The sequence below is a fragment of the Primulina tabacum genome, chromosome 15 (assembly GCF_025594145.1).
Source record: "Primulina tabacum isolate GXHZ01 chromosome 15, ASM2559414v2, whole genome shotgun sequence".
Classification (NCBI taxonomy): Eukaryota; Viridiplantae; Streptophyta; class Magnoliopsida; order Lamiales; family Gesneriaceae; genus Primulina; species Primulina tabacum.
This window is the reverse complement of record NC_134564.1, coordinates 14,601,263-14,625,766: the sequence shown is the minus strand read 5'-3', so window position 1 is coordinate 14,625,766 and position 24,504 is coordinate 14,601,263. Positions and strand designations below refer to the sequence as shown.

General features: G+C 40.0%; 1 protein-coding gene across 1 annotated transcript; it reads left to right on the top strand.

Annotated features, from left to right (window-relative positions):
* Positions 1-14,567: 14,567 nt before the first annotated feature.
* LOC142525903 (uncharacterized) lies at positions 14,568-17,165 on the top strand. Its single transcript, XM_075630189.1, has 6 exons — positions 14,568-14,645; positions 15,098-15,316; positions 15,409-15,540; positions 16,067-16,123; positions 16,235-16,248; positions 16,598-17,165. The coding sequence occupies exons 1-6, from the start codon at positions 14,568-14,570 to the stop codon at positions 17,163-17,165; spliced, it is 1,068 nt and encodes a 355-aa protein (XP_075486304.1).
* Positions 17,166-24,504: the final 7,339 nt, after the last annotated feature.

Genomic DNA, 24,504 nt, shown 5'->3' with positions numbered 1-24,504 from the left:
AGCTCTTATGTCACCCATTTTTCCTTTTGGGAAGGCTCACACTAGAAGGATTTGATCTTTACAAGCAATATTAAAAAACCCAGTTCAGTTTGAACTTAACACTGTCAAAACTGAAACTTCTAGTCTTCTCAACTGAACGAAGAAACAGTATACAAACTGTTCTCGGATACAATGAATTACAAAGAATTCGTAGCGCTTAATGTTCATCAATTATCAGATATAACACTTTGTAAATTGTACCTTAGTTTATGAGCGGTTTCGCTTTAGCTTTGAGACTTGGTAAGTGTTCTCGAAACTTGATAACTTCGGTAACATGCTAACCTCTGCTCAACTGATTTGCATTTCTATTTATAGATTCCAAACTGCGACGATCACAAACTTCAAAAAAGATCCGTTCCATATTATTTATTCGTTGCCGCGTTTTTTGTTCAAGTCATCATTCCTGACATCCGTAATATAATGCGGTTGATTCTGGCTATGTCACCAAGGTATGAAAAAACTTATCCAAAAATCAGTTTAGCCTTCTAGTGTAAACTGATGTACTTGAGACTGAATGATAATAACTGATAAGAGTTTTAAGATACATTTCAATTTTTGTCCGAGTTAGTTATGTTTTGACTCGTCAAGTTTATGTAAACCAATTTAGCTTAGTCAGTCCCGTTTTGTTTGGAGTTCACTTTAGCTTAGATCACTTGCCTTAATTATTTCCTAAGACCAAAACATAAATGTTCTGATACAACATTATTTGATTCCAAGACAGGTACAATATGGGATAGAACCGGGTCTATTTACTGTACATAATTGTTAAAGGAGGTGAAACGTTTTGCCTTGAATTTATTAGATATTTCAAAATTAAATTTTTTGTCTACGTTTTACTATAGAGTAATTTTTGAAATTAATAATCATGCAATACAGTTTTTGTGGGATGAAATCCGTACTTCATACATTATATTATAACATGAATCGTACACTTCCAATTTGTTTGAGCATAAAAGATTAAAATTTTATTTGGAGATTTACAGTGCAAAAAATTGGCTCTGTTGTCGGGGATTGTTATGTCACTATTTTATTTTCAGTTATTATCTATAGTAATATTTATCTTATTGATCTAACACCATCTCTTTTACTTAAGATACCTCCCTAGCTCCATGCATGCGATGATCAATTGATTTTGAGCTTGAGCGGTTTAATTCAGAAATCGAAAGAAATTTTCGCTACAGGCGTCAACATTAAAGAAACAAGGATATACAGAAGGACCTCACCAAGATGAAGAGCAGCACATCGAGATACCACGATGCATACCCATGCTGGAGTACGACCAACCTTCTCTTGATGGGATGACACACATCCATGCGTAGTCCGACCAGTTGTGAATTCAAACCAATTTGAAATCAGGCCAAATATTATTCAGATTATTCAGAACACAGTCCAGTTCGGGGAAACACCGCTTGATGATCCTAATATTCATATCACAAATTTCCTTGAGATTTACGATACTTTTAAACATAATGAAATTTCTAATGATTCCATACATTTACACTTATTTAGAGCTAAATTTTGGTTAAACTGTTTTCTTATAGGTTCAATCGCAACTTGGGAAGATATGGCCAAAGTGTTTCTTACCAAATACTTACCTCCGTCAAAGACTGTGAAATTGAGAGCTGACATCACCACTTTTGCTCAATATGATCAAGAATCATTGTACCAGGTATGAGGGCACTACAAGGATTTATTGAGGAGATGCCCACATCATGAACGACCTCTTGGACTCGTGGTACAAACTTTTTACTATAGTTTAATTACGTCTAATCGGACCATGATAGATGCAGCTGCTCGTGGAACACTTTTAAAAATGATGACGGAGGAAGGAAACGTGTTGTTGGAGGAGATAACTGCTAGCAGTTATCATCCTCAGTCGGAAATATGAGACAAAAAAGATGGCTAGAACTTGGAAAGGACTACGACTGCGACATTAGCTATCATCCCAGAAAATCTAATGTAGTGGTGGACGCTTGGAGTAGGAAATGGACAGTCTTGGCCCATTTATCAGTACATAAGCCTCTACAAATGAAAATTCAGCGATTTGATCTTGAAGTTTATGCTAGAGGAGAGGCCCCTAATCTTGCTACGTTGATAGTACATTAAACTTTACGATATATAATTCGAGCCGGACAATCTAATGATGAGCAACTGCAGAAATGGAGACAACGAGATGAATCGAAGGGCAGCATGTTATATTCAGTCAAGGAGGACATTGTTAAGTATTGAGGTCGACTATGGGTTTCTAGTGGTGATTCACTTAGAGTTGACATTATGAATGAAGCTCACAGTACCCCTTATTCTCTTCATCTCGGAAGTACCAAGATGTACAAGGACTTGCAACTTTTATTGGTGGCTGGAAATGAAACTAGATATTATGCACTTTGTATCCGAATGCTTGACATGTCAACAAGTGAAGGCAGGGCACCAAAGACCAGCAGGAGTGATTCGACCACTTTCCATCCCCGAGTGGAAAGGGTTTTGAACCTAGGACAAGGAAAATTCAGTAGCTATCTAGGCATCTTTAATGGTTCTAAAGGGCATGATTTGTGTTGCTTAGGGCATGGCTAGGTGTTAACAAGCTATGGTTTAAGTTCGGTAAAGTTTGGTTAAGTTTCGAGTTAATTCGGGTTAAAACCGAGACGTACGTTTAAGTTTTAAAACGATTTGGGAAATTAGTCGAGGAACGTAATTTTACGTCTAAGAAATATTCATGGGTGTATTTTAAGGTGTTATGTTAAGTTTTGCTAGATTTTGGGTCATCGTTTTAAGGTCTAAAGATAAATTGGGAAAGTTAGGGTTTCAGGGGCAAAATGCTCCTTTTACACCTGAAAAATGTTAGACATCCTGACAATGTCCTGAATGTTGTGATGAACGTTAAAATGTTTATTTTAAATGTTTTATGGACTTTTATGATGAAACGTTAATACTAAAAGACGTGTTGCATTCTTGGTTTAAAAGAAAAATGATATATGTATGCATAAATTTTTATAAGTGATGAAATGTTGAAGGAGGTGACTTGATTGTGACTAAAACGATGCTATGTAAAGCCAAGACTCAGTTGACAGATGAGAGTGTCGTTGATGTCCCCGCCTCCTGGTACCATAGTTATACGTAGATGGATCCATCGAACTACATCTAATACGAAAGTGACAATTAACAATCTGAATTCAATAAAAGGGTAAAAATGTATCTGTATATGATGAAAGGAAATATTTATGATGAAAGGTTTCAAGTTACGCATATTCATGAAAAGCTATTGTATTAAAAGTATCTTTCACTGTTGCTTGCAAATGTGTGTGTGTGTATATATATTAATTGTTATCATGATTATGGTTTGGTGAGTCAATGGACTCACAAGATGTGATCGATGCAGGTGAACATGATATTGTTGATGATGGAGGAATTCATGGTTAAACTAGCTGGACTGATGGATCACATAATCCGATGACCTTTGCTAGTTTTCCGCATTAAGATTACTTTTAAAGATTTTATAAAGTTATGCTTTTGAGTGGTTTTGACAGATTTAAAATTTATGTTTTATTTTGAAAAATGCTAGTTTTAGGTTTGGTTGATAATTTACGATTTTATGTTTCGAATTCTGTTTTTTTGGATTTTCAAATAATTAGTTGGTGATTTTACTTTAAATGATGCAAAGTATATTTAATATATATATATATATATATATATATATATATGGCCTTAAGTTTATTTTAAAAAAATTATAGTATATTTTAAATAAATACGAATATTGGATATTTCATTATATTCACCACTTATAAAAATTCATGAATATAACATTTTTCTTTTAAAAATCAAGCACGCAACACGTCTTTTAGCATTATCATTTTGTATAATAAAATTTCATAAACTTTCAAAATAAACATTTTAACATTCATTACAACATTCATAGCACTGGCATGACTTTTAAAATTTTTCAGGTGTAAATGCTTTTTTTGCCCCTGAAACTCCAACTTTCTCAATTTTCTCTTATACCTCAAAACGAAAACCCAAATCCTTCCAAACTTAGTATAATTGATAACACCTTAAAATACTCTAATAAACATTTCTCAGACGTAAACTTACGCTCCTTGACAAGTTTTTCAATTCGTTTTAAAACTTGAACCTATGTCCCAATTTCAACCCGAAATAACTCGAAACTTAGTCAAAATTTACCAAACTTTAACCATAGCTTAATCACACCTAACCATTAACTAGAAGGCTACTGAATTTATGCCCTATCCAAACGAAACCCTAGCATCACAACCTTGCACCCCTTCGGCCCTAGCCCTTAACCAACAAGACCAGCCCCTATGAAACCTTCCTAGGACCATGACCGAGCCCCTAACAAGCTGCTGGACTAGACATAATGAACCAAGCATGCATAGCCCCTCAAGTCGTGCCCTTCCAACCCACACGCAACAAGGGAACACGCCTATCGCCCTTCCCCTTTGAACCATCGTTCCCTCAACCCCTCTAGGACCATGAATAGACCCTTTTAGGACCCGTGAGCACGTCCCAATTGCATCACACAGCCTAATCTTTCCTAGCCATCATAACTGTAATGCCCGAGATTTTGATTCTGTTAATCCGAGATTATTGATTAAGAATTGAGGTGATTATAGACGGGCCATTTCAAGACCAGATTGGGCAAAGCATATGAATGGTACAAGGTTTGGACAAAACTATTGGCGCCCGAGCGGTAGAAAGTAACCGCCCGAGCGCCAATGTTCAACAAAGTATGCTTCAGACAGAAGATGTGGCGCCCGGGCGGTAGTTTTTGACCGCCCGAGCGCCAATGGGTATTGTGGAGGACAGAACCTCCTGCGCCCGGGCGGTAAGTTATAACCGCCCGAGCGCCGAGCAGGCGCCCGAGCGGTAATTCTCGACCGCCCGAGCGCCGCCTGAATTGTTTGAAAATGAGCCACGTTTCATAGACATGCAACGTGATATATATAAGTTAATCCTTCAGTAAACATTAGGAAACGAAAGAGAAAGGTCGAGGAAAAGCTTCAGAGAATGTGTGAAAGAAATCCTTATGCCTTTATATTTCAATCCGTCCGTCTGATTTTGAATCCGACTTCAGTACTGTGTTCCTATCAACACAGGCTACAACTGGACATAAGTTTTGATACGTTTTGATATGATTTGAAATTATGATGTTGAAGGAATCGGATATGATTCATATATGATGTTCTTGCGATATTAGACATTGTATAATCGAAATCGGATTGAAGAACGGATACCGTACAGAATTGTTATGATTTTCAGAGTTGATTTGAATGGAATTGATATCAGAATTGAATTGTTATCGATTATGAGATATTGGAAGTGATATCTGACTAATATGGTATTGTTGGGTATATCGATATTGTACCGTTATGCCATCGATAGTGAATTAGATTGAGTATTGAGCAGAACAGATTTGATTGGAGTAATGTATTGATATTATACTCCTCGATATTGTTATTGCCAGATTGATATTGTCAGGCTTTGAGTTCGAGACTTTGACAGAGTCAGAGCGACAGAAAGAAAGGTATAAATTAATGTTGAGTTGGGATTGCACAACTCGAGTGAGGTTTGACTCGAGTTTCCCTAAATCACATACTTAGTTTATTGCATTGATATTTGTAGTTAATGAGATTGATGTTTGTAGTCTATTGATTTATAGCCACTGCATGTATTGACTACTGATTCGTTTAGTCATAGACTGATTCGTCTAGCTATCGGCCGAGTTGCCTAGCTACTGGCTGATTCGCCTAGTCATCGGCGGATTCGCCTAGTCCCTGACTGATTCATCTAATTATTGGCTGATTCGCTTAATCCTTGACTGATTCGTCAATTCTGTGGCTGTTTCGCCCAGACACTGGATATAGGAATTATATCGATGCCGTTTAGGGTTGAGTCATTCCTATCGACTGAGATTCGATATAATTCTCAATATTCAAAACCGGGATCCCTAGATTAGGAATGAGTCGAGTCTGAGATGACGCGTTGTTTGAGTCAAGTCTGATACGACTAGTTGATTTACAATTTTGATATCATACATGTTTGTTGATTGGCTGCATGTGAATGATAATTGTTATATGCTTTTGTATATGTTTTATATGATTGCATGTTTACATTGTTTATACTGGGATTTATTCTCACCGGAGTTATCCGGCTGTTGTCTTATTTTGTATGTGTGCATGACAACAGGTGGGACAGGTTCAGGGTCGAGGAAATGAGGAAAGATCGTGATTAGAGTGGAGGCTCCGGACTTGGATTAGAGATAGGGTTGGACACTTGATATTAGCTGTTAAACCTTAGTTGAATAAATGTATGTAGTACATGACTTGTACTTTTATACTGAGATGTATATATGTTTTATTTCACTACGTTCTGCATTTAAAAAAAAAAATTTAGACCCTGTATTACTAATTGATTAATTAGTCCCAATGATGATTAACAACTTGATTAGCGTCCGGGTCCCCACAATAACCGAACCCTGGCTTTACAAAAACCCAAGGAAACATGCAGCCATAGCGTTGACTCAACCAGCCTTGAACCGTGGCCCCTAAGGACTCTTAATATTGCGACGGTGTTGTTGAAAGTGCGTTCAACGACAACGGTTTAAAACCGTTGTCATAGCTATAATATTGCGACGGTTTATGATATGATTTCTGTTTTTTTACTAAATCCATCGCTATTATTTTACGTAAAATAAAAAAATTACTTTTATAATTTAATAAATCTACAAAAAAAACTTACAATCTGACTAAGCTAATAATATTCTTGATCTTAACTAACACTTAGAAATTTACTAGAAATTGAAACGAAAAAACTTATCCTATTTCGAAATTAAAATCGTTTGAGAAAAAATTTATTGTGTGAACAAAATGGACCGAAAACGCGGATATTTATAAACAATTTGCGACGGTTTTTGGTAAAAATCGTCGCTAGTGACGGTTGTTTATTAATCGTCTCTATTAACGACAGTTAAGCTAAATCCGTAGCTATTAGCGACGGTTGTTTAATAGCGAAGGTTTTCATAAAACCGTCGCTAATTTAAAAATTGCGATGGTTTTATTAAAACCGTCGCTAAATATAGCGACAATTTTTGTTAAACTCGTCGCTAATTTAAAAATGCGACGGTTTTATCAAAATCATCGCTAAGTATAGCAACAGTTTAAGATAATCGTTGTTGTTTGTCCAAAAAACACGTTAATCCACAACGATTTTCTAAAACCGTTGTTGTTTGTTAAAAACACACGCTAATAGACAATAGTTTTATAAACTTTTGGGTGACTTCTATTAGTGGGGTTAATTTTTCTTGTCTAGTGTCTTTCACAGCACGTGAATAAGCAGACTCCAACCCCATTGGCGAGACAACGAATTTTGGAGGAAAAATATTTATTTCACATTATATAATATGAAATATGTATAGTTGGAGGCAACTGTTTTGAATCATGTTGTGGCATGAAGGGACCTTTCATGGGATTGGGAGCAAGAAAATGGTGTAGAACATGTATTAGGATACCATCTGTGTTGTAGGAAAAACATTAGTTGTTTTACTAAAAAGTTATAATTAGTTGTATCCTGACCGTTGCTCTCCTTACAATATTCATATCAATGCTTTTAATCCCTGATAATCAAATACGTGATTGATGAGATCTAGTTGAATTGGGTAAACTGGGTCGAGGCAATCCACCGAATCTGTGACGCCCCAGATTCGATAACTGTCCTCACTGTACCAAGACGAGTCTTTCCAACGTACTTATGTCCCCACTCACACGCACCTTGGGAAACTTTCCAGGAGGTCACCAATCCCAAAATTGCCCCAAGTCAAGCACGCTTAACTTTGGAGTTCTTATGTGATGAGCTACCGAAAAGAAGATGCACCTTCGTGATATGAGTAGTACAAATCAAATCTTTTAAGCCATCTTCAACTGTACAGTCCATTACATTGAACAGTCTCGGAATCCCTCTCATCCCGGTGCGAGATCGGTTCATTCATGTTCCCTCCACCTAGAAGCCTGCCAGGAGCCGCTCATTGTCCGTGCAACCTCATGGCACCAGCGATCACCCCCCGCCCTCTTCGGCCCTAGGCCTCACATGCCCACCAGCTTCCGCTTGGTTCGTCCCCGAACCAGACCGTATTTAGAGAGGTCGGCTCTGATACCAACTGTAATGCCCAGATTCGACGACTTTTCTCACTGTATCAAGACGAGTCTTTCCAGCGTACTTATGTCCTCACTCACACGCACCCTGGGAAACTTCCCAGGAGGTCACCCATCCCAAAATTTCCCCAAGTCAAGCACGCTTAACTTTGGAGTTCTTATGTGATGAGCTACCGAAAAGAAGATGCACCTTCGTGGTATGAGTAGTACCAATCAAATCTTTTTAGCACTCTTCAACTGTACAGTCCATTACATTGAACAGTCTCGGAATCCCTATCATTCCGTTGTGGGATCGGTTCATTCATATTCCCTCCACCTAGAAGCCTGCCAGGAGCCGCTCATTGTCCGTGCAACCTCATGGCACCGGCGATCAGCCCCCGCCCTCTTCGGCCCCGGGCCTCACATGCCCACCAGCTTCCGCTTGGTTCGTCCCCGAACCACACCGTACTAAGAGAGGTCGGCTCTGATACCAACTGTGACGCTCCAGATTCGATGACTGTCCTTACTGTACCAAGACGAGTCTTTCCAGCGTGCTTATGTCCTCACTCACACGCACCCTGAGAAACTTCCCAGGAGGTCATCCATCCCAAAATTGCCCCAAGTCAAGCACACTTAACTTTGGAGTTCTTATGTGATGAGCTACAGAAAAGAAGATGCACCTTCGTGATATGAGTAGTACAAATCAAATCTTTTAAACCATCTTCAACTGTACAGTCCATTACATTGAACAGTCTCGGAATCCCTCTCATTTCGGTGCGGGATCGGTTCATTCATGTTCCCTCCACCTAGAAGCCTGCCAGGAGCCGCTCATTGTCCGTGTAACCTCATGGCACCGGCGATCACCCCCCGCCCTCTTCGGCCCTGGCCTCACAGAATCCAATAAAAATTTTATGAAAGAAAATGAGCATGGAAATATATCTTGAGACGAAGATATATGTGTATGTAATGGCTGCAAACGTATCCCGCAAACAAGCAAATGAACTCATGAATGGCGCCGGAGGGATGTCCGGTGTGACCACTCCGATGCTTAAGTCAGCAGGTGAACAAGAGCTTGAGAAAGGAAATCGCGAATATATTTGTGAAAATTTTATAAACACTGTCTTTGACCCCCAAAAAAATGCTCAAAGACAACGGTTTTTTAAAAACCGTTGTCATAGACACATCAAAAACAACAGTTTTTAAAAAACTATTGTCTATGAGCGGGTATTTTTAGGTTACGATAATGGTTTTTTTTGAAACCGTTGTTAAAAGAAAAAATACAACGCTTTTAATAAAAAAACCGTTGTCTTTGATGTGTTGTTGAAGGCATATTTTCTTGTAGTGTTAACATGAATTTAAAAACATGAAAACTCAAGTTTTATCATGTAAAAGCCATAAAAACGAAAATATCTAAGAGGAGATCATTTTTTCATGCAATCATGTATAAACACACATCATATGGTATGAACGATGAGTGAAGGAAGATTAAGGCGTGCCTTTACGTGTTTCACGCACGGAAAACAATTTGACATGCGAAGAACGTTGAGAGAGAGAGACGGGAACTTGCTGCGTTTTTAATCCTCAAAAGTGGTTTGAAATTCCGCATGTTTGCGCGTGTGCTGTAGCCGAGAGTGTCCTAGTGTTTCTAGGTTGCTTGATGCATGAATTATGATGTAGAAAACTGGGGTTTAGGAGCTTGTTTTAAATAAAATACTTGGGTAGGAGTTTAGGCCCAATAACCTGGGTATAAGAGACCCATTAGACTCGTTAGATAGTAGTTAAAATATTTTTTTTAGGATAGTTTTCGAAAATATTAGCCAAGTTCTCAAAAAGTCCTTATTTTTGTCAAAAATTGACTACCGGTTAAAAATACGACTCGGCGCGTAAAAACATCATTTTCGAAAATACCATATAAAATATACCATATATTAAATAATTAGAAATAATAATTTAATAAAAATATTTTCCTTTTGCGGTCCCCGGTCTCTGTTCCTCAATCGCGTCTCGAATAACTCTTAAAAACACAGTTTTATGCATTCTAGTAGAAAACCGTTTTTTTAAACCTGTAAACATGCTTCCACATTCAATTCATGCAATTGAAAATTTTAATTATTTATTTTTCATTTTTCCTAGATTAGCATGCAATTGGATTACGTTATCGCATTTTGGAACTTACAATTCATCCCTCCCTTAAATGAAATTTGATATGTGATATTTTTACGTATTTTATTGCACTAATTTTGTGTGTGTTTGTATCGTTGTGCGTGCATTTCATAAATATTTTGTTTGTTTTATAATTATCATATGCATAAGATCGTGTCTAACATGTGCGTGATGAATTTGCAGGTGAGGTGACAGAAGAACTGAAATCGGGACAGAAAGAAGCAAGCCACAAGAAACTTGGCAGAAAGAGTGGCGCTCGAGCGGTATAATCTTACGGCTCGAGCACGAGTATGGATTTCATAAAACCTTGGACAAAAGAGTTGGCGCCCGAGCGGTAGATTGTGACCGCCCGAGCGCGAGATGTGCCTTCCAATACAGAAGACCCGGCACTCGCGGTATTAAATTTGGGAAAAATATGGAAGATTATTTCTTGATTTCCGGGAGAAGTTGCCAAGTTTCGCTGAAACAAGTAACCCTAGGGACGTTTTTCATTCATTATTCAACAGCCAAGGAGCATGGTAAGGGAGAAAAAAAGCTTCGAGCAAGGCTTGGAGTGAAGATTTGAAGATTTCTGGGCACCGTTCTTCGCACTTTCGTCACAACTTTTATTTCTAGTTGAATTTCTTCTTATTTAAATATTGTTTGCTTTATTGAATCATGACATCGAGTAGGTAATTTTCATTATTTGTTGGGATTTAAGAAGATCCTCCTCCGAAACCGAGTTTAGTTAACACATATATCGACTTTTGATTTATTCTTGATCGTGCTATTATTTTCATTGCGTTGTTGAAGTGTAGCTAACTTTAATAACAATTTCATATTGCGAATGAGTTCGAGAGAATAGTCGTGATAAAAATGAGTAGCATAATCCGTGGATTTACAATTTACATAGAAATATGAAATCGGATACACGTCGATAGTCATAGTCCGATAGGGCGAAAGCTAGGGGATTTTATAGAACGACATACAATTTACCTTTGATAAATAATTAGAGAACTTCACTGAGTAGAATTAGTATGGCATAGGTCAAGAGGACGTGTTCAATTGGATAGGAAATCCTGTCGGAAGCGTAGATCATTGTCGAATGAATTAAGCAAATGACGAGAGGTAGGTGAACCAAAATTCCCAACAAATTCATTTCTCATTGAATATTTCATCAATCGTTTAGCTTATTTATTTCATCATTTAAGTCGTGAATCATTTCTTTGAAATTTTTTTAGTCAGAGTAGTAATAAACAATCATCCAAAATATCATTGCTAAAGATTTTAATAACTGAGAATAACAATTGCGAAATACAGTCTCTAGTGGAACGATACTCGTACTCTGGTACACTATATTATTACTTGGCATCGTGCACTTGTGATTATTTCGAGCTTGAATTTTATAAATTTTACCAAGGATTTTACAGTGCAAGTTTTCTTGATCAAGTTTTTGGCGCTGTTGCCGGGGACTTTTAATCCACAATTTTATTCTTAGTTATTTACTTTAGCATTCTTTATTTGGTCATGTTTGACACCTTCGATTTATTTGCAGGTATCTCTCTCGGTGCATGCCAAGGTCTCTAAAGTCTGAACTAGTGATATTCGATCCAGAGATTGAAAGAACCCTACGCAGACGAAGACAACAACAGAGGCTGAGAGACATGATGAACAAAAACTAACGTGAGAAAGAGCATCATGAAGTCTAAGAGTCGAAGAACCAAGGCGCATACCCATGTTGGGATACGCATAACCTTCGCTTGATGGAGCACGTCCAAGCATAGTGCGACCAACCGTCAAAGCGAACCAGTTTGAGATCAAACCAACAATAATTCAAATGATCCAGAACACCGTCTAATTTGAGGGAAATGCGCTTAATGATCCAAACACTCACATCGCCAACTTCTTAGAAATTTGCGACACTTTTAAATTTAATGGAATGTGTGCTGATGCCATTAGATTGAGTTTATTTCCTTTCTCTTTGCGTGACGAAGCTAAATCTTGGTTGAATTGTGTGTCTGTAGGTTCAATCACAACTTGGGAAGATATGGCCAAGGCATTCCTCTTGAAATACTTTCCTCCATCAAAAACCATGAAGCTGCGAGCGGACATAACTTCCTTCTCTAAATTTGAGAAGGAGTCAGTCTACGAGGCTTGGGAGCACTACAAAACTTATTGCGGAGATGCCCACATCATGAGTTGCCTCTTGGGTTAGTTGTACAAAATTTTTACTATGGTTTAATTTTGTACAACCGTATCATGATATATGCTGCGACTTGTGGGAATCTGCTGAGGAAAACGGCCGAAGAAGGGTATGAGTTACATGAGGAAATGGCTGCTAGCAGTTATCACCCTCAATCTGAGAGGAACAATCAAAGGAGGAGTGCTGGATTTCACCAGGTAAATGACTTTTCAACTGTCACTGCACAATTAGAAGCACTTAACAGGAAAATAGACAGCTTGAATATAAACGGGACAACGATGCGCCTGCAAGAAATATTCTGTGATAAATGCGGAGGAGAAAACTATATTAACGATTATTAAGATAGTGGTCCTTTCTATATGCATGAGGAGGCACCAGTAAATCAAGTGGGGATTCAAAATCGTCGTAGGAATGATCCATATTCGAACTAATATAATCCTGGAAAGAGGCAACAACACAACTTCTCATGGGGTGGGTAAAGCAGTCAGAATCAAGCCCAAGGAGGACAACAATGTGGTAAGCAACCGATGTATCGATCTGAGCTTAGAGAGGAGAAGTCTAGTTTGGAGCAAATGATGTTTAAGTTCATCTCATCCACCGAGAATAGACTACAGAACCAGGATGCATCGTTAAAGGGTTTGCAGAATCAGATAGGTAAGTTGGCTAAAATGATCACTAACAGAGATCCAGACACCTTGCCAAGAAACATGGAGACTAACCCGAAAGAGCAAGTGAAAGCCATAGCATTGAGGAGTGGAAAAGTGCTTGAACAAAATGGGAAAGAAAAAGAGGATCAAGGAAAGGAAGTGGCTGACACGTCCACATGTAAGTCTTATAACTCTACACTCGCACCCACTGCAAAATCTAAAATTTTTATCCCTCCACCTTTCCCTGCAGCATTGAAAAAAGCGAAATTGGATGCGCAATTCGGTAAGTTCTTAAAAATATTCAAGAAATTGCACATTAATATTCCCTTCGCTGATGCTTCAATGCAAATGCCGAGCTATGCTAAATTTTTGAAAGAAATCTTAGCTAATAAGAGGAAGTTGGAGGATCACATGACGATAAACTTGACTGAAAATTGCTCTGCATTGGTACAAAACAAGATCCCTCCAAAGGTAAAAGACCCTGAGAGTTTTTCTATTCCTTGCATTATTGGTGATGTTGTTTTTCATAAAGCCTTATGTGATCTTGGTGCGAGTATTAACCTTATGCCTTTATCCGTATTCAGGAAACTTGGACTGAGAGAGCCTAAGCCTACAAGGATGTCCTTACAACTAGCAAACAGATTCATCAAATATCCTCGAGGAGTCATAGAGGATATGTTGGTGAAAGTGGACAAGTTCATATTCCCAGCAAATTTTGTAGTACTCAACATGGAAAAAGACGCGGAGATGCTTTTAATTTTGGGGAGACCGTTCTTTGCGACTGACAAGGCCCTGATTGATGTTCAAGAAGGGAAGTTGAGATTGAGATTGTGAGAGGAAGAAATTACTTTTGATGTCTTTAATGCTCTTAAGCACACACTGCGCACTGATGATTGTTTTAGAATTGATGCTGTGGATTCACTTGTGTGTAATTTTGTGCAGTATGCTATGAAGGACCCATTGAAAGCCACTCCCACTAGTGAATTGAAGGAGGATGACTTGGACGAAGAAAAAGCGGAAATAGTGGCATACTTTAATGCCAACCATCCATGGAAGAAGCCAATAAGGATGAGATTGGAGGATTTGGGAGATCGAAGAGAGTTGACTCCTCCAAAGTCAAGCATTGAGGAACCACCAGCACTTGAGCTCAAGCCACTACCTCCGCACCTAAAGTATGTATATCTAGGTGAGAATAACAAGTTACCTATCATTATTTCTGCTGTGTTGACAGATGCAATGGAGGGAAAACTACTGAAAGTTCTTAAAGAGCACAAGAGGGAGTTTTCCTGGAAGTTGGCAGACATCCAAGGAATAAGTCCATCAATCTGCATGCACAAAATCTTGATGGAGGAGAATTATTCACCCCTTATGCAACCACAGAGATGACTCAATCCAAAGATGCAAGAGGTAGTGAAAGCTGAAACTATCAAGCTTCTTGATGCAGGTATTATCTATCCTATCTCCGATCGTGCATGGGTAAGCCATATTTAGTGTGTGCCTAAGAAAGGTGGGATTATTGTGATCACTAATGAAAATAATGAACTTATTCCCACTAGGACTGTTACGGGGTGGAGAGAGTGTATTGATTATAGGAAATTAAATGATGCAACCCGTAAGGACCATTTTTTCCCCTCCTCTTTATTGATAAGATGTTAGAGACACTAGCAGGGCATGAATTTTACTGTTTTCTAGATGGGTATTTGGGGTATAATCAAATCACCATCGCACTCGAAAACCAAGAGAAAACCACGTTCACTTGTCTTTATGGCACTTGTGCTTTCCGCCATATGCCTTTCGATCTTTGCAATTCCCATGCTACTTTTCAGCGATGCATGACTGCTATATTCCATGATATGATTGAAAATTTTCCTGAAATATTTATGGATGAATTTTCTATCTTTGGTGCAACGTTTGATGAGTGTTTGCAGAATCTGAACTCGGTGTTGATGAGGTGTGAGGAGACGAACCTGGTGCTGAATTGGGAGAAGTGTCACTTCATGGTAGAAGAGGGGATTGTGCTAGGGCACAAGATTTCGGAACAAGGGATTGAGGTGGACAAAGCTAAAGTGGAAGTCATCGAGAACCTACCACCATCGGCTTCAATAAAGGGAGTTAGAAGTTTCTTAGGACATGCCGGTTTTACCAGCGTTTCATTAGATATTTTTCTGAAATTGCTAAGCCCCTCTCGTCCCTACTCATGAAAGATGTGCCATTTGATTTCAATTCTGACTATTTGCAGGAATACGAGTACCTAAAGGAGTACTTGGTGACGGCTCCTGTGTTGGTGGCACCAGATTGGGATCTGCCTTTTAAGGTCATGTTCGCGAGCGATACTACGGTTGGTGTTGTCCTGGGCCAAAGGCAGAATAAGGTATTTCATACTATATACTATGCAAGTAAGACTTTAGAAAAAGCACAATTAAATTATGCAACCACTAAAAAGAATTACTTGCAGTAGTATTTGCACTTGATAAGTTTCATTCATGCCTTGTTTTGTCGAAAGTCATTGTGTTTACTGACCACTCTACCGATAAATATCTTCTTGCTAAGAGAGAGGCCAAACCACGATTGCTTAGGTGGATCTTACTTCTTCAAGTGTTTGACCTCGAAACAAAAGATAAAAAATGTGTAGAAAATGTAGTAGCTGATCATCTTTCTAGGCTTGAGCATGTTAGCAAAAATTGTGAAAATGATGAGATAGATGATTGGCTTCCGGATGAACAACTGCTAGTGGTGAAAAATTGTCCATGTTTTGCAGATTTTGCAAATTTCTTTATTACAGGCTAACCCCCCCAAATTTAACTTTTCACCAAAGAAAGAAAATTTTTTCGGACGTGAAATATTATTTTTGGTAGGAACCTTTTTTGTTCAAAATCTATGCAGATGCCATGATACAGAGATGTGTGGCAGAAGAAGAGATGAGATCTATTCTTAGTCATTGTCATGACCGCGAGGTAGGTGGTCATTTTGGACCCACACGAACGACATCCAAGGTACTCGAATGTGGCTTTTATTGGCCAACTCTATTTTAAAGATGCACATTCATTTGTCCTCTCTTGTGATAGATGCCAACGCGCGGGTAACATTTCTAAACGTCATGAGATGAGTTTAAATAATATTATCGAGTACGAGGTCTTTGATGTTTGGAGGATAGATTTTATGTTATCGTTTCCAACCTTTTTTACGAAAAAATACATTTTGGTTGCGGTTGACTATGTTTTCAAATGGGTGGAAGCAGAACCATATGCCACGAATGATGCTCAAGTGGTGCTGAAATTTTTTAAGAAAATTATTTTCAATAGATTTGGAACACCACGATCAATCATTAGTAATGGTGGCACCTATTTTTGTACTAAACTTTTTGAAAAACTTTTGGGCAAATATGGGGTCACTCATAAAATTTTCACTCCCTATCACTCCCAAACCAGTGGTCAAGTTGAGGTGTCAATTCGCGAGATCAAGAGGATTCTGGAGAAGGTTGTGGGGATAAATCAAAATGACTGGTCTTTGAAGTTGGATGACGCTCTTTGGGCGTTTAGAATTTCTTTTAAAACACCTATAGGCACGACACCATATATGTTACTTTTTGGAAAATCGTGTCATTTACTGGTTAAGTTAGAACATAGAGCTTATTGGTCAACAAAAGCACTGAATATTGATTTTGCTCTTGCAGGCGAACACATGTTACTACAGTTGGATAAATTGGAAGAATTTAGGGGTCAAGCCTATGACCTGGCCTTGACCTACAAGAAGCGTACAAAGCAAGCACTCGACAAGCGCATTACACTAAGGGAATTCAAAGAAGGCAAAGCAGTGCTACTGTATAACTCCAGGCTGCGCTTATTTCCTGGCAAGCTCAACTCAAGATTGACAGGCCCTTACATCATCACCGAAGTATTCCCCTCGAGGGCAATAAATTTGCGATATGGGAAAAATGAGCCGTTACCAGTCAATGCTCAACAACTGAAGCACTATTTGGGTGGCGCAGTGGAGTAACAAATTGGAGTCGCTCGATTCCAAAACAATCAGAGCTGAGAGAAACCTACAGTCCAGCTCTGGACTATAAATTGATAACTAATTTCTTTCCCTTCCTAGCCGTTTTTAAAATTTTTTATTTTATTTAGCTGTTTTATTTATTATTTTTTTAAAAAGTAAATAAATAAATAAAAGGTGCAAATTTGTGACCGAGCGGTAAAATGTTACCACTCAAGCGCGAACGCCTTTGCCCGTGATCAATTACAGTGCAGTTCACGATCAGGCCGTAAAATCTTACTACTCGGGCGCATCTGCTGTAAAATAGCCACCTCCCCTTCCCCTTTTCTCATTCTGCACAAAATTTTCCTAAACCCTACACTCACCTGCGGCTCTCTCTCGTTTTTTCTGTTTCCTGTAGTGATAATTCCAAAAATTCAGGCTTCAAGAGGCGTGGCCCTCACTCCTCGATAGCAATCAAGTGGCATCTTCCCTCCGGTCAACATCTCCATAATCTACTACCATGGCCCCCAAGAAATTGCGAGGTAATCCGGCTCTTCCTAATCTTCTTCATTTGATAGAACTCGATTTGTGAATGAGGGGCTCGGGATCGGTATGACCATGCAAAAATTCATAGAAACACGATAAGCGAGAGGGGATTTAGTCGGAAATTTGAGGATAGACACTTAGGGTCTCTTGTGGAGTTATATAGGCGGGGATGGGAAAAATTTGGAGATCAAACTAATGCGGCGGTGGTATCGGTGGTTCGAGAATTCTATGTTAATTGGCGGAGGGGACATAAGGTAAGGTTTTTGTTAGAGGTCGACTTGTAACGTTTGATTATGCTACAATTAGCGCACTACTAGAGACGGCTGAGGTTGATGACTCCCAATTCGAGGCGTTGGTCGCCAACCCAAATTATGATATGATACTCACGGCGTTGTGCTATCCGGGCGCGACTTGGAAACCGTTGGGCGGATCATCGAGTTGATTGGACGAGAAATATCTGAAAGCCGATATTGCCCTATGGTATCTATTTGTGGGGAGAAGGATGATGTCGGTATCGCACAAGAGCGAGGTGCAAAAGGAGCTGGCAGTGCTACTGTTTTCCTTAATCGAAGGGTACAAAATTAATGTGGGCAAGTTTAAAAATTCTCAGACCATGATGAGTGCTCACAACAGTCACATCGGTCTCTTCTTCCCCACCATCGTCTCAGAGTTGTGTACGAGGGCAGGGGTTCTCTTTCGGGATGACGAAGAATGGCTACAACCGATGATACCCTAATTTGTTGAGGACTTACAGTGGAAGAGCACGAAACAACAAATTGACTTCCCTACTCACGAGGGAGATGCAGGTGGATCGAGAACCACCGTCCCGCGTCACTCACAGCCACAGCTCCGCAGGCGGTACCAAAACGACAAGATGGATGAGATTCTCGCCTTCATGACTCATCAGGATCGAGTCAATGCGAGCTTTAATGAACATTTCGCCTACGTCGAGTCCATGATGTGCACTATGCTTGTCATAGGGGCGTTGACTCAGGGACCATACCACCACCTTCGCCGTTCATTACCCCTTTCCATTTTCAGTATGACTATCATCAGCAGGGGGATGCATCGAGAGTGCCACCACCAGAACACGACGAGGATGAGCCTTGACCAAGGGAGTTCACTGTTTCCCCTTCTTTTCGTTTTTATTTTGTAAAAGGCCAAAAACTCCTTTCTTGAAAATTTGCGGAAAATTAAACATTTTTCTTTTTTAAAAGAACTTAAATGGCCTCATTCATAAAATCGACTGATGAATCAAGTTCAATGTTTAAAATAATAGCAGCGAAAGAAAATAAAGTTTTGCCAACAATAACAATTTAAAAATTATCCAACGACTGATAAAAATTGTTTGCGGAATAAAATAACAACTGCTGCACTGAGGTCTTCGAGTGCCACTACTGCCGACCCAAGCTGGCTCACTGGTCCCCGCCCTCGGCCCTGGCCTCATCAGTACCTACAACAATCAAGTCTAGTGAGCCTAAAGACTCAGCATGCATATATCGCAAGTAACGAGTAAAAATCTGAATTAAAATATGCATGGGATAAAATATCATGTCATGAGGCATGCTGAAAATAATCTGTACTGAGAAATTATAATACGTGCATAACTGAACTGATAATCACAGTAAAAATGTTTGCTCCTTGGAGCCTGTACTGAAATATCTGGTAAAATTTTCTGTTGAGATTATGTTTTACGCCTGTGGCCACTGCACTAAGCTGAACTGATCGGTAACTGGCTACCGGGGAGGCTGAAACTGAACTGAGCTGGCCGGTCATTGGCGACCGGGTGGTACCATACTGAACTGATCGGTCACTGGCGACCGAATAAAATAACACTCCCACATAGTGAATGAACCACAAGCCATATCGCATAAATCTCAAAAATAATCATTTTCTATTTAATGCACGTAAAATAATTAACTTGCGTAATGAAAATTCCTGTAATTTTACCAACTGGATTGGATTGGATCGTCCCCAGGCTCGCTGCAACCTAAATGTGCCATGAAAAATATGCAATAGCTTAAACTTGACCAACTATGCAATTTACGTTCAAAAGATGCGACTATGATGCCTAATGACTTCGCATTTAATCATGACTCCGAGCTAACCTGAACCGACGTATAGTCATGATTAAAATACGCTGAAAAATCATAAAATAATGCTCCTAAAATGATAGGGTCGAAATCTAGGTGAAATGGAGGCCAAAACACGAAACGCTCTTTCGAGAGTCAATTTGGCACATCGCACCGTAAATTCTCGTACGACCTCAAAAATGATCCGAATCATGAACGGTCAAAAACATGACCTTCCTAGCTCAATGAGGCACTGTCCAGTCCAAGGCCATGGGCTAAAAGCCAACCAAGAACTCAAACAAGCCTTCTAAATGACACAGCAACTTGCTGTAAATTTCCAGCAGCTGCACACCCGTGTAACTTGTGTTGTTTTCGAGACTACCGGCCATTGGGGCGTGAACCACCAACCAGAGACTCTTACCAACATCCCAAGGAATGATTTGAACCATGGCTAAGGGCCCTAGGCCAGCCACAATCCGCATCATACCAAAACTCAACCGAAGGGTCTATCCGAGAGCCAACGTGCATGCGTGTGTAGTGTTTTGCTTAGATCGATGTCTTGCGTCGTTCCAGTGGCCATTTGATTGACCATGGCACGATCTAGACATAAAGGGGCATGGTATGAACCGTGGCTATGGGCCATAGTCCAACCAAGATCCATACCAAGCAACCAAAAGAAACGAACCGAAAGCTGTCCAACCGAAGTAGCCGAAGGGGTATAGGGGCTGTTGTGATGTTTTTATTAAAAACCGATGAGCCATGGACCAAGCCACCAAAAAGGCGACTTAGTCATGTCTTAGAAATGCTAGGGTAGTGATCCAACCATGGCTAAGAGCCCTTAGGGCAGCCAAGATCAGTTCCAACCCCTTGACATAAAAACTGAAATTTTTCGAACTCAAAAAGGGACACAAATGGTGTTGCTGTCATTTCTGTTTTTCCAGCAAGCATGGGACTGAAATAAACGTTCTAACATGGCCCTAACATGTCCTAGTACATGTCCATATGCAGCCTCGAGCCCCTGGAACGATCCATCCCTGAAATCGAAACAAAACATACCAATCGTGAAGCATGGAAGTCGATAAAAAAATCTGTGCAGAATTTTCGTTTCTTGTCTACTGAAAATTTCGGTTTTTGAAATGATAAATCTTGATCATGTACTGAAAAATAAATGATAATATGACTTGATTGAGGTTTTGAAAGAATCTAGACATGCCTTGTTATCGTTTGAAATAGAAACGAAAAGAAAAGACGAGACGGCGCGGAGGAGACAGAGTGGCTTCCTTTTCTACCTTGCCTAAGCTCTCGATTTTTTCTTCCCTTCCCTCTAGCTAAGACTCACGATTTTTCTACTGAAAATGAGTGTGAATTCACTCTGAATTTTCGAAAAGGAGAGGGGGGGGGGGGGGGGGGGAATGGTTAGGAGGGTGAGGGAAGTGGGTGCAAGATATAAGGAACATCCAAGACCAAGTCTTCCCATTTTGAATTTTTGAATTATGGTTTGATATCAAATGAGTTGGTGGATGCTACTAGGAGGTAGTGGACGATTTTTGCTTATTTTCTAGTCTAGGATATGTCCATTTATTTAATTAAATTGTGCTCCCAAAAATCCTAGAATTATCCTACTAATTACATGCAAAGAATTGGTCAAAGTTGATGAGTTGGAATGAATTGCTTAATAAATCCAAGGGGCCGAAATCCTGCTAATAAAATGAGTGGGAAGTGTTGGTTATCTAGTCAACTAATAATCCTTGAAAGCCTTACTAATCCTTTAAATAATTTAGTGAGCTAACCCCTTAATTTAATAACTTAAATGAGTTCATTTCTTAATCACCTCAAATAATTAAATTAAATCCTCAAACCTCCCTTTCTAACTTAAATGAACTTAGTTGCTAGCTAAATTAACTTTTGGAAATATTTCTCGAATCTTAAATTCTATCTCAAAACTCCAACTCCGGTCCGGCCTCACTGAAATAACTGAAATGCTAAAAATCAAACTACTGAACTGAAATAATAAATAATTAACTTCAAACAAATACATTTAAAATAATTATGCAATGAAGTCAATTAAATTTAAAAATCTAGAATTATGCATGATTTATACGTCTACTGATTTACGGGTTCTACAATCCTCCCCCCTTAAAAGAAATTTCGTCCTCGAAATTAGAACTCACCGAATAACTCGGGGTATCGATCTCTCATCTCTGGCTCAGACTCCCAGGTAGCTTCCTCCTCTGAATGGTTGAGCCATTTGACTTTGACTCGCTTAACAAGCTTGTTCCGAAGTTTCTTCTCCTGTCTGTCTAGGATCTGCACGGGTCTCTCCTCATAAGATAAGTTCGGAGTAAGCTGCAACGGCTCGAAATTCAGCACATGTGAAGGGTTCGCCATGTACTTTCTCAGCATGGAGACGTGGAACACATTGTGTGTACTCCGGCCAGATTCGGCGGAAGAGCCACACGATACGCTAGCGTCCCAAATCTGTCGAGGATCTCAAACGGTCCAATGAATCTCGGACTGAGCTTCCCTTTCTTCCCAAATCTCATGACACCCTTCATAGGTGCCACTTTCACGAAGACATGATCGCCCACTGCAAACTCTAAGTCTCTCCTCCGCTGATCGGCATAACTCTTCTGTCGGCTCTGAGCAGTCCTCATCCTATCACGGATCTTGACTACTACATCTGCTGCCTGCTGAACAATATCTGGACCCAACTCTGCTCTCTCTCCTACTTCATCCCAATGAACAGGAGATCTACACTTGCGGCCATACAGCGCTTCATACGGAGCCATACCAATAGAAGACTGGAAGCTGTTGTTGTAGGTGAACTCAACCAGTGGCAAGTTCGACTCCCAACTCCCTGAGAAATCGATGACGCAAGCACGAAGAAGATCCTCCAAAATCTGAATAACTCGCTCCGACTGCCCATCCGTCTGCGGATGGAAAGCTGTGCTAAACAGCAACTTCGTACCCAAAGTCGAATGCAAACTCTTCCAAAATGAGGAAGTGAATCTGGGATCTCTGTCGGATACGATCGAAACTGGAATACCATGGAGTCAGACTATCTCTCGGATATACAGCTCTGCATACTGAATCATGGTGAAAGTCGTCTTAATAGGCAAGAAGTGCGCTGATTTGGTAAGACGATCTACAATCACCCAGATGGCATTCGATCCTCTGGTTGACCTCGGCAATCCGGTCACAAAGTCCATGGTAATGTTCTCCCACTTCCACTCAGGAATAGGAAGAGGCTTGAGCAAACCTGCTGGTCTCTGATGCTCGGCCTTCACTAACTGACAGGTCAGACACTCGGACACAAACCGACTGATGTCCTTCTTCATCCCTGGCCACCAATACAATAGCTGCAGATCCTTGTACATCTTCGTACTCCCAGGGTGAATGGAGTACGGGGACATGTGGGCCTCTAATAAGATGTCTGCTCGGATAGAATCACTGCTAGGAACCCATATCCTATCTCGGTATCTCACAATACCGTCGCTGACTGTATACAAAACACTGCCCTTGGCTTCATCTCTCTTCTTCCACTGTGCCAACTGCTCATCTGCTGCCTGACTGCTGCGAATACGGTCAATAAGAGAGGACTGGATAGTCAAGGTAGATAAACGAGGAACTCTACCTCGAGGATAGGTCTCAAGATCAAACTTCTGCATCTCAATCTGAAGAGGTTTCTGCATCGTCAAATGAGCCATCACTGCGACTTTCCTGCTCAAAGCATCCGCAACTACATTAGCTTTACCCGGGTGGTAGCTAATGTCACAATCGTAATCTTTCACAAGCTCCAACCAACGCCTCTGACGCATGTTCAGCTCCTTCTGCGCAAAGAAATACTTGAGGCTCTTATGGTCGGTAAAGATCTGACACTTCTCTCCATACAGATAGTGCCTCCAAATCTTCAAGGCAAAAACAACTGCGGCCAACTATAGATCATGGGTGGGGTAGTTCTTCTCGTGGATTTTCAGCTGTCGAGAAGCATACGCTATCACTCTCCCATGCTGCATCAAAACTGAACCTAAACCAAGCTTCGAAGCATCGGTATAAAGGACAAACTCGCCGGATCCTGACGGTACAGCCAAAACGGGGAGCACCTATCTGCATGCTCGGACATCACAATGTCCCCTACCAATGAAACATGGTACTCACATCGCAGATACTAGTCTCGAACTTGAGCGGCCTATATCCTTCTTTGCGGCGGCTGAATCGACTAGGAACTGTTTAGAATATACAGTATTCCAAATATGAGTTTCATGATGCTCATCATATGAGCATCTCATATTCTTTCTACTATTTGTATATTCAAGAGCTTTATCTATGCAACTAGCATGGGTATACAGATAAAGATGTGCCAAAATAATAATTTCAAATATTATTAAAATAAAGATTGTTTATACATAGAGTTTCATTGTGAACACTCGGCCAACACTTGGCTCGACGTGCACCTACTCTAACAATCTCCCACTTGCACTAGAGCCAACTAACCATATGCTTCAAACCCATCGATTCGCGATGCTTCTCGAATAATGGTCCAGTTTAGTTAGTGGATCAGCAACATTATCTGCGGAGCCGACTTTGTCAATCGAGACATCTCCTCTTTCCACAATCTCTCGGAGGATGTGGTACTTTCTCAATACATGTTTGGACTTCTGATGTGACCTTGGCTCCTTTGCTTGAGCAATGGCTCCTGTGTTGTCACACAACACCGGGACAGGAGCAACTCCATAGGAACG

What these genes read in the sequence shown, in the direction of transcription:
- LOC142525903 (XM_075630189.1), top strand. Translation starts at nt 14,568, where the DNA reads ATGCAAGAGGTAGTGAAAGCTGAAACTATCAAGCTTCTTGATGCAGGT. An exon ending in CTATCTCCGATCGTGCATGG is followed by an intron (nt 14,646 to 15,097) that starts GTAAGCCATATT and finishes GAGTGTTTGCAG; the next exon opens with AATCTGAACTCGGTGTTGAT. An exon ending in TGGGCCAAAGGCAGAATAAG is followed by an intron (nt 15,541 to 16,066) that starts GTATTTCATACT and finishes GCCATGATACAG; the next exon opens with AGATGTGTGGCAGAAGAAGA.